This window comes from Dreissena polymorpha, chromosome 1, assembly GCF_020536995.1.
Source record: "Dreissena polymorpha isolate Duluth1 chromosome 1, UMN_Dpol_1.0, whole genome shotgun sequence".
NCBI lineage: Eukaryota > Metazoa > Mollusca > Bivalvia > Myida > Dreissenidae > Dreissena > Dreissena polymorpha.
Genome location: NC_068355.1, coordinates 123,771,537 through 123,786,536, shown reverse-complemented (window position 1 = coordinate 123,786,536; position 15,000 = coordinate 123,771,537). Strand labels below are relative to the sequence as shown.

At 37.0% G+C, this 15,000-nt stretch overlaps 1 protein-coding gene across 1 annotated transcript in view; it reads left to right on the top strand.

The window, feature by feature from the left end:
- Positions 1 to 11,339: 11,339 nt before the first annotated feature.
- The window catches only part of LOC127848589 (major facilitator superfamily domain-containing protein 4A-like), a 10,132-nt gene continuing 6,471 nt past the window's right edge, over positions 11,340 to 15,000 (top strand). Inside the window, exons 1-2 of the mRNA XM_052381169.1 lie at positions 11,340 to 11,411; positions 14,938 to 15,000. The exon at positions 14,938 to 15,000 is cut by the window's right edge and continues 145 nt beyond it. Coding sequence (XP_052237129.1) covers positions 11,340 to 11,411; positions 14,938 to 15,000 — 135 coding nt within the window. The remainder of the gene's footprint in view (positions 11,412 to 14,937) is intronic.

Genomic DNA, 15,000 nt, shown 5'->3' with positions numbered 1-15,000 from the left:
ACGACGATACGAACGACACCAGCAAACTGAACTCGAGGAGATCTGCACAGAGAATCCCAAAGAATTTTGGCGCCACATAAAATCACTGGGCCCAAAACAAAGCTCCTCAATACCCATGGAGACACTTGACGAAAACGGCGACATTGTATTTGACAGAACAAGTGTCCTTAAAAGATGGGAGATTGACTTTAAAAATCTATTTAACAAAGCAAAAGCTTGCGAAGGATCAAACTTTGACGAACAATTTTATAATGATGTCAAACCATTCAAAACCGACCTGGAAGAACACTGTAATGAAAACCAGGAGGACAACTCGTGTTCAATTTTGAACGCTAACATTTCCATTGCTGAAATAAGAAAGGCTGTACTGAATTGTAAAAATGGCACGGCATGTGGTGAAGACCTACTCCCATATGAAGTGTTTAAGAATGAAAACTCATACATGCTCCTCCATGAACTTTTTAACAAATGTTTTATCACTGGGATAACGCCCGCGTTATGGTCATCGTCCATCATTAGGCCAATACCGAAAAACAGCACAAGCGACCGTCGTATACCGCTCAACTACCGTGGAATAAGTCTACTTCCTGCGGTTAGCAAAATTTTCTCAAGTGTGTTAAACAGCACACTAACAACATATTTGGACTCGAACGATATAATAGTAGATGAACAAAACGGCTTCCGGAAACTGCGTTCCTGTACAGACCATCTATTCACACTATGTTCTATCATCCGCAATAGAAAATCTCAAGGCTTACCGACATATGCGTGCTTTATCGACATGATGAAGGCCTTCGACCGGGTTGACAGACACTGCTTGCTGGCAAAACTATTATCCGTCGGCGTTCAAGGACAGTTCTATAATATACTGCGACATCTGTACAGCACTTCACGGGCAAGGGTTGATGTTAATGGGCACCTCACGGACTACTTTGACATAGAATGCTCCGTAGAACAGGGAAACAAAATTTCGACTACCCTATTCGGACTATACATAAACGATTTAGCTATAGAATTGAAGTGCATGGACTTGGGAATCATGATTAACGGCGAAAATGTATGCATACTTCTCTACGCGGCCGACATTGTTATCCTGGGTGAAAACGAGGAAATTTTACAGAACATGCTGAATAAAGTGAGTGACTGGTGTAAAAACTGGCGCATGAAAATTAATCTAACAAAAACGAACATCGTGCACTTTAGAAAACAAAGAAAAAATAAAACTGAATTCCACTTTAAAATAGGAGATGATATTATTAGTGTTACACCGAGCTATAAATACTTGGGTTGTGTATTGACCGATACGCTTGACTTCACGGAGACAGCAAATATATTAGCGGAATCGGCTGGTCGCGCGCTTGGTGGCTTGTTAATGCCTCAGTCACAAATAATCCGGTCGCCGGCCGATGTGTCCGATCTCCAGGCATCGGGAAGACTTGACACGTCGGAGCCGTCCGCCGTCCGATGAGTGACAAAGTTTAAAACCTCAGTGGTTTTTCTGCCTTATTTGGGAAAAGGAGTCTGACCAAATTGGGAATTTTTTATCGACAAAATTGGTCATTTTGGGAATTTTTGCTTCGATGAAACGGCTCATTTGGGAAAAAATTGTGAATTTATCATGCTTAAATAATTCAGCGGTTTAACAAATAAATTTGTTTTTATTTGTTATTTTGTCTTCTTTATATAAACAGATGCAATATTGGGCATGTTCAACGTTTATTCAAGTACTGCAGTTTTGTTTTTCAGTTACAGTTACACTCTGATATAAGAACTGAACAGTCAAAACCTTATAGCAAATATTTTTGACCAAAACAAACACTGGTTAGTCACACAAGTTATAAGACACTTCATTCTAAATTGGGATTTTTTTATAATTTCGGTTTGGGATCGGGTCCGTTTGCTTTGGGAGTGCCTCCGTTTTCCGGAGGCGCAGACAGTGCTCAAAAACCACTGAACCTCAGTCATAAATAGACACCGATCACCCTCCGAGCAGCGGCCGACGTTTTTTTCCGCTCATCGGGCTGGCGCCGGCTGATGACCGCACTCATATCGGGTCTTTTTGTAGCATCGGGCGGCGTCCGGATTAATTGTTTATATGACAGTGTGTCTTAACCGACATCGGGCCCGGTGTAACAGGCCATTTCCCCCCACTGGCCACTTTTTCCCCGGGGATAATACAGACTAGTCCAGTTTTTCCCCGGGGAAAAAAGGCATTGGCAAATTCTTCCCCCCCCCCCTGATTTTTCATTTGATATATCTTTGCGTCTACACCTTTCGGCCAGTTTTTCCCCCGTGGCCAGTTCCCCCCCCCCCGCCTCTTACCTTGTAAAAGTAATTTTAACAACAGAATTTGATAGAGTTGCTTAAACTATCTTTATCCCCTAATCTTTTATTTTACTTCTTTTTTACATTTATTCTTCACTTTTCGGCCAGTTTGTCCCCCTGGCAATTTTTTTCCCCCTAACTTGTAAAAGTAGTTTTAACAACAGAATTTTTATAGAATTAATACACATGTTCAGATAATTCTATCTTAGTTGAACAACCAGGATAGGAAAATCAAATTTAAATATACATGTAATGTGCAATAACCTTTTGAATTTATAATAAGTGTAATCTATCAGAATCTAAACTGTCTAACAGAACGATGAAATGAACAAAATGCGATCATGTATCTGCCTTTACGGTTCGGTAGGTGGGTAGGTAAAGTAATATTTTTTTTAAATAAAAAAATTCTCTCAAACATTTGCTTAGCAATACTTTACTTGTTTAGTGGACAATTTTAACAAACAAAAACATAACTAAAACTACTGTAATAGAATTTCACATTAATAAATGTACTGTACATTGTAAAAAATTGCCAAGAGTCATGTTGCAATAAATTCTTAAGTAGAGGGGGGTTGGCCGAGGAGAGAACAAATGGAAGAGAGTCATGTTGGAATCAATTCTTAAGTAGGGGGGGGGGGGGGGGGGGGGGGCATAGGCCGGGGGGAGAAAAATGGCGAAGAGTCATGTTGCAATTAATTCTTAAAGTAGGTGGGAAAGATTAGCCAAGAGGAGAAAAATGGTCGTGGGTCATTTTGCAATAAATTCTTAATTAGAGAGGGCGGAAAGATTGGTGGAGGGGAGAACAAAATGGCCGAGAGTCATGCTGCAATTAATTTAGGGGGGGGGGGGAATATGGCCAGGAGGGGGGGGGGGAGATTGGACTGGGCAATTTTTCCCCGGGCAAAAAACGGCCTAGGCCAATCTTTCCCCGGGGGAAAAAAACGGCCTAGGCCAATCTTTCCCCGGGGAAAAAATGGCATAGGCCAAATTTTCCCCGGGGAAAAACTGGCCGGGGGAAAAAATGGACCGCTACACCGGGAAGGAATCGAGTTGAGATCGTAAAGAGATCGGACGATCAACGAACGGTTATCGCCTGGCGTGCGCCCGACATCGGATTCATTGTACGTGCATCATAACGAGCATCGTCCGGCGTCCGTCGGGCATCGTGCGGAGGCCCTCCGGAAATCAGACGGTCAACGGCCGATGTATATGCCTCTGGGAAATACCTTTACTTTTGCCAATACATGTTGAATGAATCCGATGTCGGGCGATCGCCGGGCGATACCCGTGCGTTGATCGTCCGATCTTGTTTCGATCACAACTCGATTCCTTCCCGGGCCCGACGTCGGGTAAAATTTTACGTGAGACTTAAAATTAATCCGGACGCCGCCCGATGCTACAAATTGGCCCGGTTTCATTGCGATCATCGGCCGGTCGCCAGCCCGATAAGCGGAAAAATACGTCGGCCGCTGATCGGACGGTGATCGGTGTCTATTTGTGACTGAGGTATAAACAAGGCTAAAGCATTAAATGGACTTACATTTAACGAGTTTACAAAACTCTACGATACCAGTGTAATCCCAGTGATGGACTACAGCTCTGGGGTCTAGGGTTATAAAAAAAATACGCAAAATGTGATACGATACAGAACAGAGCCATCCGGTCGTTTCTAGGCGTCTATAAACATGCGTCGAACTTGGCGATAAATGGCGATACTTGATGGCAATCGCCCACAGTGCGACATCACCTGAACATGCTCCGCCTATGGCACCGTCTCGTCGAAATGCCAGATGACAGAATTACAAAGAAAGTATTTTTATGGGATTACGGACACAGCCACGGATGGTTTTCGGACGTTAAACATACTTTTGAACAATTAAATTAACTTGACCTGTATACTACTAAATCCATGAGCAACCTGTCGCTGGACAATTTGTTGTGCCATGCTAAAGAGACATTTACACGTATGTATGCTGATCAATGGCAACAAGATCTCCTATCCCAACCCAAGCTCAGATCTTACCGCCAAATTAAACACGAACTTGGATGTGAAAATTGTGTGTCTATACAACTACCAAAGCACTCGAGATCTTACATTTTGATGTAATTTTATGACTACACCGATAACATGTCAACTCAGTGACTCGTAAGCCATTTATATGGCTGGGTAGTACAATGTTTTTGTAAATATTTTTGCTTATTATAATATCGATCGTATTATTGCTGTAAATACCAATGATTATTTATGTACTATGCGTCACTTTAAAAAAATATACAACATATCCATTATGTGGGATAACTTACTTAAATTTCACACAAATAACAGTTATAACGTTATGTAATCGAACTTCTTAATATAAATTGTAATACTTAAATTTAAAATATTGAATTTAATTTTTACACCGTTTATTTATTTGTAGAATGCAGTTGCCTTGATTTAACGGTTGTTATTAATTTCAAAGTATAAATCTGTCTATGTTAATAGCCCTTTGGGCGTGTTCGAAAGTTTGCTTATCATTTTATGTTTTATTTTTATTTTTGAAATGAGTTTCAGCTTAATCAGATGTGTTTGTAAAGTATGGATGGGTAAAACACCTCATTTAATTAATACATAAACAATAATTTTGGCATTTGACATTTCAAGATGAAACAAAGGTTACGGCAGAATAACAGTTGAGCAAATTCCTGAAATGTCCAATAGAATTTTGCAAAATTTCTAATAAAAATTACATAACAATAACAAACAATGGTCAATTATTTATATATCTAACCTCATTAGTTCGTCTGTAAAATCGAACGTTTCTGAAAAACCAAGTGTTAAACATAAAACGTGTATAGTAAAATTTACCATACGTATAGTTTGGCGTTTTGCAAAATGTGTTACGTGTTAAGAAATGTAAAGCGTTTTATACCCGATGCATAGTAATTTGGTGAAAAGAAACTCTTGCTTAAAACAACCGATAATACAATTGTTATGCAAAAAAAGAGTAATGTCATTTAGGTGAATAGCATATACCTACCGTTCAATTTCGTTGCAGCTGCCAGTGGATGTTGATATGAGTCGTGTTCTGAGAAAACCGGGCATAATGCATGTGCGTAAAGTGTCGTCTAGATAAGCCTGTGCAATGCACACAGGCTAATCAGTGACGACACTTTCCGCCTAAACTTGATTTCCGGTAAGGAGGGACTTCCTTGAAACGAAACATACCATAAAGGCGGAAAGTGTCGTCCCTGAATAGCCTGTGCGGACTGCACAGATTAATCTGGGACGACACTTTACGCACATGCATTAAGCCCAGTTTTCTCAGAACACGACTCATATAATAGTGGCGAGACGAGGCCGCATTCCCTATGAACGCCATGTACATGGGCTTCAGCACAGGAGCCCTTATAGCTCCACTCAACTGTCAAACTTATGGTGTATCAACATTTGTGCAGATTTGTATATTTTAACGGCTGTTGTCACTGACAATAACATGTTGCAAAATAAGTTTAATATATATAATATTAATAGGATTTGCACTGGGCAGCAACCAAAAGTACGATAAAGTGCTTAAACACTAATATTAACAAATGTCAGTGAGATAGTTCAATAATTACTAAAAAGAGTCGATGTGCACCTGGGTCAGAAAGTATCAATTGTTATGGACACATACTCTGTTTTCCATCTTTTCATTCTCCTCGGAATATATAATAAACGAAACAAAAATGATTTTATTACGCTCGTTAAAAGCATTCTCTTTGACCATAATCGCCAAAAACACTAATACATCTGTTTTGACGTTATATAAGCCGAGATAGTGCAATTTGAGGCGACACAATCCATGTAGTTTCACCATTATCTTTATCTTAAACATCATGTTTTCCAAATAACTTCAAATAAGTTTAAGATTGAATTACTTTCATTTATGAATTTATTTTTTAAATCGATAAATAAGCAACTTAAATATCGTTGTTCAGTTATGTTGGCGATACAATAGTCTAAAATATATATAAAACGTTATATATTTAACTCAAACGCCATTTAACTGTAAGTTATGCACCTTAATTTCCTTGTTGCGGAATATTGTCGTTAAATATGTAAATTTTAAAAAGTGTTGCACAATAGATCAAAACGTTTCAATGTCAGTATTAAAACCTTGAACATTTTGCGAATGCTGCCCCTGAATAGGATATTAAAACTAACTTAATGATTGCGTAATAGCATTTGAGCATTTTGTCATGAAGCGATACATTTTTTGTATCAAATTCATTTAGAAAATGTTCCTAAATAAACTCGATAGACAATTAAAAAGTGTACTTCATTTTTTGTTGTTATCAAAACATGTATGCTATTAATAAAAAAAATGCGTGACAAATACATCAGCGATATAAACAATGTTGCCATCGTAAAAGGTGGCGAACACCACATTTTAATTTTCATTTATAAAATCTGACATTCACTGGGATGACTTCAATTAAAAAGAGGGCGGTTTATCGTTATGACACTTAGCTATTTGAAAAACACCGTTGATTGAAAAAAAATCGCTTGAACCAAAATACAATCCCATCGATTCACCATGTGTTTTGTTAATAGAATATCATATTAATATATTTTTAGCCCATAATAAATAACAACATAACCAATGTTTCATCCGTTTGTCTCGACGCATGCCTTTAATTAAGTAAAACTAAATAGTGTAAATAATCCCTCGACGGAAATGTCAGTATTTCTGTTGACGATGGCTTATTTTCAACAATGTTTGAAACATATGAATGCCACAAAAGGCTATTCTGGCTAAGAATGCAAATGCTGAAAAACTTCGAAAGCTACGATCAGAACAGCAAACATATTAAAGTCAAAGACAACCCGACAACCCAACAGTAATATGAATAAGTGAATGTATTTTTGTTCCTGTTAAGTAGCGAATGCATAACAATTGCAACCGCATATCTATAATGAGTATACCGGTATGTTATCCATATGGGGTTCTCAGCTATCCCCATTTGTATCGACAACACATATTGTCTACCTGTTCAGGGTCTCTATGACTCGGTTAAACAGTACATGATAGAATACCTAAAGTTGATCAGGTACTGAAAAGAATGTTTCGCTTTAAGAAATTACCGAATACGTACGGCTCTATTTTCCACCATATAAATTACCGTATCTGTACAACCACATTCTGTAAGAATATGACTTGTTGGCGGCGAAGATAAATAGAAATAATAATAATAAATGGCTCTCTAGACATATTCTCTTATTGGTGGCGTTTACAAAAAGCAATAAAAGCTTTCTTAGCTATGGTCGGTTGGATCCGTAGATTATGGGCAATAAAATATACATGTATTTTATAAAATGTTCAGGTTAGCATCGGAGATTAATAGCAATGAAGGCTCGCGCAGAATATGGTCGGTTTGACGTCGTAAATTAATTGCAATAAAGATTAAATGTGTCTTGTTCTGGGAAAACTGGGCTTAATGCGTGTGCGTAAAGTGTCGTCCCAGATTAGCCTGTGCAGTCCGCACAGGCTAATCAGGGACGACACTTTCCACTTTTATGGTATTTTTAGTTTCAAGGAAGTCCCTCCTTGCCGAAAATCAAGTTTAGGCGGAAAGTGTCGTCCCTGATTAGCCTGTGCGGACTGCACAGGCTAATCTGGGATGACACTTTACGCACATGCATTATGCCCAGTTTTCTCAGAACGCGACTCAAATTGTGGTTGGTTGGTGCCGGAGAATAGTTGCAATAAAGCATTTGTTAGAGTATTGTGAGGTCTATAGCAATACAGATTTTGGTAGAATATGGCCGGATTGGTGTCGTAGATAAAGAGCGATAAAGCTATCTAAGAATAGAATTATAAGATTGGTGCCGTAGATAAACATCAATAAAGGCTGTTTTATAATATGAGCGGGTAATCGCAGTAGATTTATCGCAATAAAGGTTCGTTTGAAAAATTAGGTGGTTGAAGACGTATGAACATAGCTATAAAGAAACACTAAGACTACGCCGTAATGGTGCCTGATATTAAAGCAATACAGTTCATTTTAGATGAATGTCGGAATAAAGTGTACCTCTATTTAAATAAACCAATTATCTGTACAACTTGACCATTTTTACTTTAAACAGCATTGGTAAATCACGATCCCATGGGTTAATACTATGTTCTTTGTCAGTAAACTCTAATAGACACATTCTATTAATATAATATTGACAACGATACACAGCTTCGAGCTTCACATGAATACCAATCAGAGTTGATCAAAAAAGTAAATCGTCCCAATCAATCTGTCGCTGTAGACCAGCTGCCACTAAATATTCATCTCAAATGTATTTAAATGTCGTCTCATGACTTTTTTCAAATATGAATAATTTCATCGACAATGGTTTCAAAACATGTTGTCGTTTATACATGGCGTATTGTTAACCTTTGTTTGCGTGGTCATTTAACAAGAGCCACTTTAAATTACATTTCGAACAGGTATAATATGTGTAGATACAAGCGTGCAATACAAAATTGCATATTTTTTTCAGCTATATTGTAAGTTCAGTCCTTTCATACATAATATTAAAATGGTCGTTTTTATCGGTAAATAAACATCTACAAGAAGTTCCCAAGCGAAGCTATGAGACATCGAGTGCGTTAAAGAAAGTGATAGGAAAGCATCGACAAAGTAAGACGAGTTTTTTTATTTACTGGAACGTATTTATTCAGATTCTAACATGATTTTTTTACGAAATTACCGATATGTTTTTATAAGCTATGCTCGGGTTCGGATTATCTTTTTGTATTGTACATCAATAGTTTTTCAAAGAAAATTTGGTATATGTCTTAAGGGGCACCTCTTAATTTTATCTTGTAATAATCGAAAAAAATGTATCATTCTGTTGAGTTAAGAACTTTGCTTTGATGCAACACACGAGCCACGAGAGTCGACATTACTTTATCGCTGCCTCCCGTAAATATACATAGAGAATACTAGGTTAGCGTTGAATACAGAGAAGTTTCTGTTGCGAGGCTTAGAACGCCGGGAGCGCGAGCCTTGGCGAGCGCTTTCGGTGTTTGAGCCGAGCAACATAAAATTCTCTGTATTCAACGCTAATCCTAGTATTCTATTTATCCCATTTGAATGTTTTCAACGTGACATTTAACATAACTAGATCTTATAACCTCAGCCTAACAATTAGTTTAATTCATTCTTAAAAATCGCTTAAAATCTAACGAATGTAACCATGCGTAGTGATATAAAAGTATTTGTTCTGGTACGCAAAATAGTCTTAAAAATTCACTCACAAACTGTAAAACTAGTAAAAATATCACCATATGCTTCGACAATTTTACGCAGCATGCGAATTGTAACACATTACGACCGCGAAAAGAAGATTTTACTTTAGTATAATTCATTTTATTTTCGAAAGAAAATGATCAAAATCCAATATGGCGGCGATTGCTCCTGACAAAATGATGGCGATGTCAACATAGATTCTACATGTACACTATCGACGAGTAAACAGACAATTGCAGCGACTGACACTTTATTTGACTTAATATGCAGGGCAATACGATTTCCGACTTCGGACGACGAATTTCAGGACGCGCAGAACGTGTTTTTTTATATAATGTTATGGGTATGCCGTGTGTGATCCAATGCATTAATGGCCCCCATGTTAAAATCATTTCCCCGAGAACAGGGAACGACAAAAGTACAAAAAAAACACTAAAACACGTTCGAATTAGTATCTTACCTTTAATTATCCTTTAAAATCCAACTAATAATCCATTTAACTCAATAATTGGCGATTTTGCATCTAGGGTCTTTAATAATTATTTTAGCATAGTTAAATAAAGACCCTCATGCCATACTATCACTATTTTCAACTGAATTTATGAACTCGATAAACTTTCTGATTCGTCACACGCTACGTCATGTACTCTATGTACATTACTGCTGTTAAAATGAACCGGAGCAGTTTATCAAATGATAGCCGTTGGTAAGCTCAGATGCATTTGCAGATTTCTGCATACAAACATAATTATGTTTAAACTTGCACAATGTTATTTGTCTATGATAAATGCCCTTATTGTGTACAAGAAAATAATTTAATATATAAATACACAAATAATGGAAAACATTCCATTACACAACAGATAAATCAGTGGATAATACCCGTGTACAAAATGGGACGTTCCGAATTCCAGTGTGGTGCTATTTTTACCATCTTATACTTTACACAGCTCTATGATTAACGTGAATTAAATCGGATAGCAAATATTGCGGATTATTATGAATTGTGCGATATTTGTATGGCTTGTTGTACATTCTTAAATGTCAAAAGTATATGCATGGATTATAAACAATGCACATTACACGAAATAAGGAAAATGTGATTAATTGACAATTCAAACACCGTATGTCGGTATACAGTACATGTACATGTGAAATAAGTCGCGTTTATAATAAATCGTCATTTTTTTTTTTTGGGGGGGGGGGGGGAAATGACGCAAAAAGTGTTATTTTATGACGCCATCAATCAGCTGATTCATTATACGGATGGCGAAAAATTATGTCATATAACTAGATTTAAAGGTTGAACGTCGTATAATTTTGAAGCTAAAGTTTTCTCGACTTTATTAATTATGAAAAATCATTCAGTGATAAAGTAAAAAGTAGTCCGTGCACGTGGCAGGTATATCCCACAGTGTTGAATATAGGCTAGTATATTTCATAAGGTGTTATACCGTCAATGTCGCGTTGAAAATGGGATAAATGTAAAATGTCAATCGATATCGATTATTTCACTATAATTTGAAATACATTATTATATTACATCAAGCTTAGTTTGATTTGATATCTATACATACATACAATGACGATTCATCAGGTCGAACCATATTTTCTTTGTTCGTTATAGTTTGTTCTGTTATTTTGTTTCGTTCTCTTATTAGTTGTTAAATGAATGCATTCAAATAAAAACAATGAAACAATTTTTTCAGAAAGAAGTATGGATTTTATATAATTAATCGTCGAGTGAAATGCCGGAAAACTTGTTGGACCCCAACAGGCAGTTGATTACCGTGATGGTCGTTATGGTCTGGATTTCCATGGTAAGAAAGCATACGCCGCTCGTTTTGCGACATAGAAATAGAGAGAATAACACAAACTCGTCGTTCGATCGGCATTTTCTATAAACATACTGATTCATAATTTTGTTCCTTTTGTGCGATTAATTGAGATGTGCTTAGTCTGCTCTGTGACAGCAGGTTTTTGCGAACTAAGAGGTAATACAATGGGCGATGAGGATGCACCATGACGAGTGTCACATTCTGATATAGATTGGTATACACTCATGTGTTTAGGGTTTATGTAGGATCTCATCTATACTTTCACACGTAGATTAATCACATTTACAACTTTGTAAAGGTACACATGCCAGAAAGTAGATGTGTATTGTAAAACAACAACATCAACAGCAACATATGTTTAGTCATTTTTGGATAGATGTGTCGAGCATCGGTCACTTTCAAATGTATTATATACCGATGGGGGCAGCTGCCAGAAATTGTAATGTATATACATATAATATCTCAATAAATATGGTTTACAGCGTATATTTACGTTACAGAAAGAGATCACATACTTCAAAGCATGTAACTTGCCGATAAAAAATGGCATAGTTTGGCCGTTCTATAATCGGCCTGCTTCCGACATTACGGCTTAAGGGCCTTTGGGCGGTGGGTCGTTATGATGATAGGACCCGGGCCGTGTGTTATTGTATAATACTATATCATCCTTCTTGTTTTCTAGGAAAACATATTGCCGAGCCAGCTTTTTGTACTTTCATTCAATACATTACGTAGTTTAGGATGTATCACGCGTAATGTTATTTCCGTGACAAAATAACCCAGTTAAAGCTAGATTCTCTAGATTTAAAGTGACAACAATACGGACGTGGTTGTTTTTAACCTTACAATTTATTACAAAAAATCACTAAACGTATACAGACATATTAAGAATTGAATTGTGTAAGGCATAGTTGGAAATTTCTATAGGAATACAATAAATCGCTCCGGTTAGTTAATACGATTGCGTAAATATTGTTTATGGTCCGAAAAATAGTGTAAAATGAAATAAACTGATTTGAGGTTAATGTTTCAGTTTCAGTTGTAATCAACATTTTATTTATGCTTATTGTATGCTACATTTGATCATCTTTTTCCGATGTGTTCGTTGATTTTGTGCGTATTTATAGCTATCACCATTATCTTACATCGAATGTTAACACCATTTTGTTCAGTTAAAGTCGCGCGGTGCGATTTTCTTTAGATATAGAAAATCGGCCCATGGGCCGATATGATCATATTGGCCGTCAAATACGAATAATGGCTGCCGATGATGTCAATTGTTGCTTTATAAAATAGCGATATGTTATATAAGAAATAGAAAACCTTACTGAGGGTCATATGGCAGGGTGGTGACCAGTCAGGCAGTCCCAAATAGTATATGGACCTCAGCCTTGAGGTCCATATACTATTTGGGGCTGCCTGGCTGGTCACTATTCTGCCATTGGGCCTGAAGTGAGGATTTCTATTTCTTATATAATACCGAACATTTTTGTGCCGATAAATGTCAATAGAAACAAAAATAAATAACACAATATAAAATTCATCAATATTTATCAGTTACTGTCAATAATATGTACCCAATAATTCGTATTCTTCTTCTGTTAAACAGGCAAATCTGCCACCACCAGACGACATTTTTGTAAACAAAGGAAACAGTATTCGAAAAATCGTTGCGTTGTAAAACTTGCACACATGTTACAAATAACCAACATTCTAGTGGTTAAGTATCCCCAAATAATTTCCTTCTTTGTTCTATATAGAAATCGCAATTTTTTATCTCAAATTTCACCACGATGAGCGATAAGCCAATATATCACTATACATGACTGGAAAGGTGGTTTCATAAGCTTACAAACAAATTGCATTTGAAAAAATTCTACACGCTGTACGCTCAAAATAATTACCTTAGAACATATGCACCGGTTTTGACAGCTACCAGCACTGCCATATTGAAGGCAAACACCATGCCCTACTATTGAGGCTGGCAACCACCAACATACAAAGAAATGCACAAATCAGGCCTTTTGCCCTGTGACTTACACATGTACCTTTAAACTGATACCACAACTTATCATTTGAAATACATTTAAAAAATCTTATGCACCAGGACCTGCATCATATGTGCTTAGTAGCAAACTGACTGCATGTAACCCCCCAAGTTCCACTTCCTTGTCGGGGTATGTAACCTAGTGGGCAGTATTATACGCGCGCGCATCTAGTCAGCGGGCGCTATACTGTATACCGCCCGCTGACTAGATGCGCGCGCATTTTTACCGGGCACTATTCAAAATAACGGACCTGTGTAGTTTATAAACGCAAAGAAGAAACAAATTTAAGTGAGGTATAATATGTTCATATATTATTATCGTCTATTAACACGAGACTACGATAATAAAATGTATTTTTATTATTGCCAACTTAAATAATTTTATAAAATATGATTTGCATACACACAATTGCATTAAGGTTAAAGGTAAGTTCCAGATAATTAACATGTCACATACTTTTTCTAACATTCAAGTCATTAGTTATAGAAAAGCTTTACAATAGCTTCATTTCATGTCACCTGCCGTTCTCAACTCATAACCGGTGCATGTAAATAAACATATGTAGCATGAATATAAAACATTTGTAAACATGATGTACGAGGTATTCTTTTGTTTGCAAAGCGTTGCGATCATTCTGACACAATTATTTGCAATGATTTATCAATCAGTCGTTAAAGCTCAAGTCCTTTTTTCATATAAAAACAAAGAATAAGAATAACGATCAATATATCATGAAACAATAAAAAGGTCGCCGTGGTGTAATGGATATGGTGTCCGCCTAGCGACCGGGAGGTCACGGGTTCGATCCCCGCTGTGGGAGCGTTCTTTCGATCTCCCATATAGACACCAAGTACTGGTTCTAGGCCCAGGCAACGGACTTAGTAGGAATTACTTTCTATGCAATCGAGCTAAAATAAATAGGTTTAAACTATCATGAAACGACTGTATCACTGTACATTTAACAAGAGGAATCGCTGCGTAGTGCATGTCAACTGCAATCATTCACAGTTGTGTAAAATGAAATGTCAATTTACAGTCGCGAAACATGATCAACATTGGTCATTTATTTCACGACGATACTGTTCACACATACATTTTTTTAAGACCTGAAATAACTCGAACGTAATATAATATATTGATATGATACTTCATAAAACAAGAATCACTTTAATGTGCTGATAAACTGTATTCCACATGACATATTTATGATTCATGCGAGTGTAATATTTGTTTACACTAATAATAGGCAAACATTCAGTAATACTTTTTAAATCAAATGATGATTGGCTGACGAACATTAATGCTGCTGTTGAACGTTTTCATTCTCATAGCAAAAACCGTAGTATGGCTCTCTGCGAATAGTTTACAACCTGATGCTTTTTGCTCTATTTTTACATAGTTGAGCCACGAACTTCCAACGATTTTTTTCCTAATACTTATTCTACCATATTTTTATCCAGGGTATGTTTTACGGGTTGGGAGGGCTCACACTAGTGGATCTACGCATGCAGTTCAAATGTTCC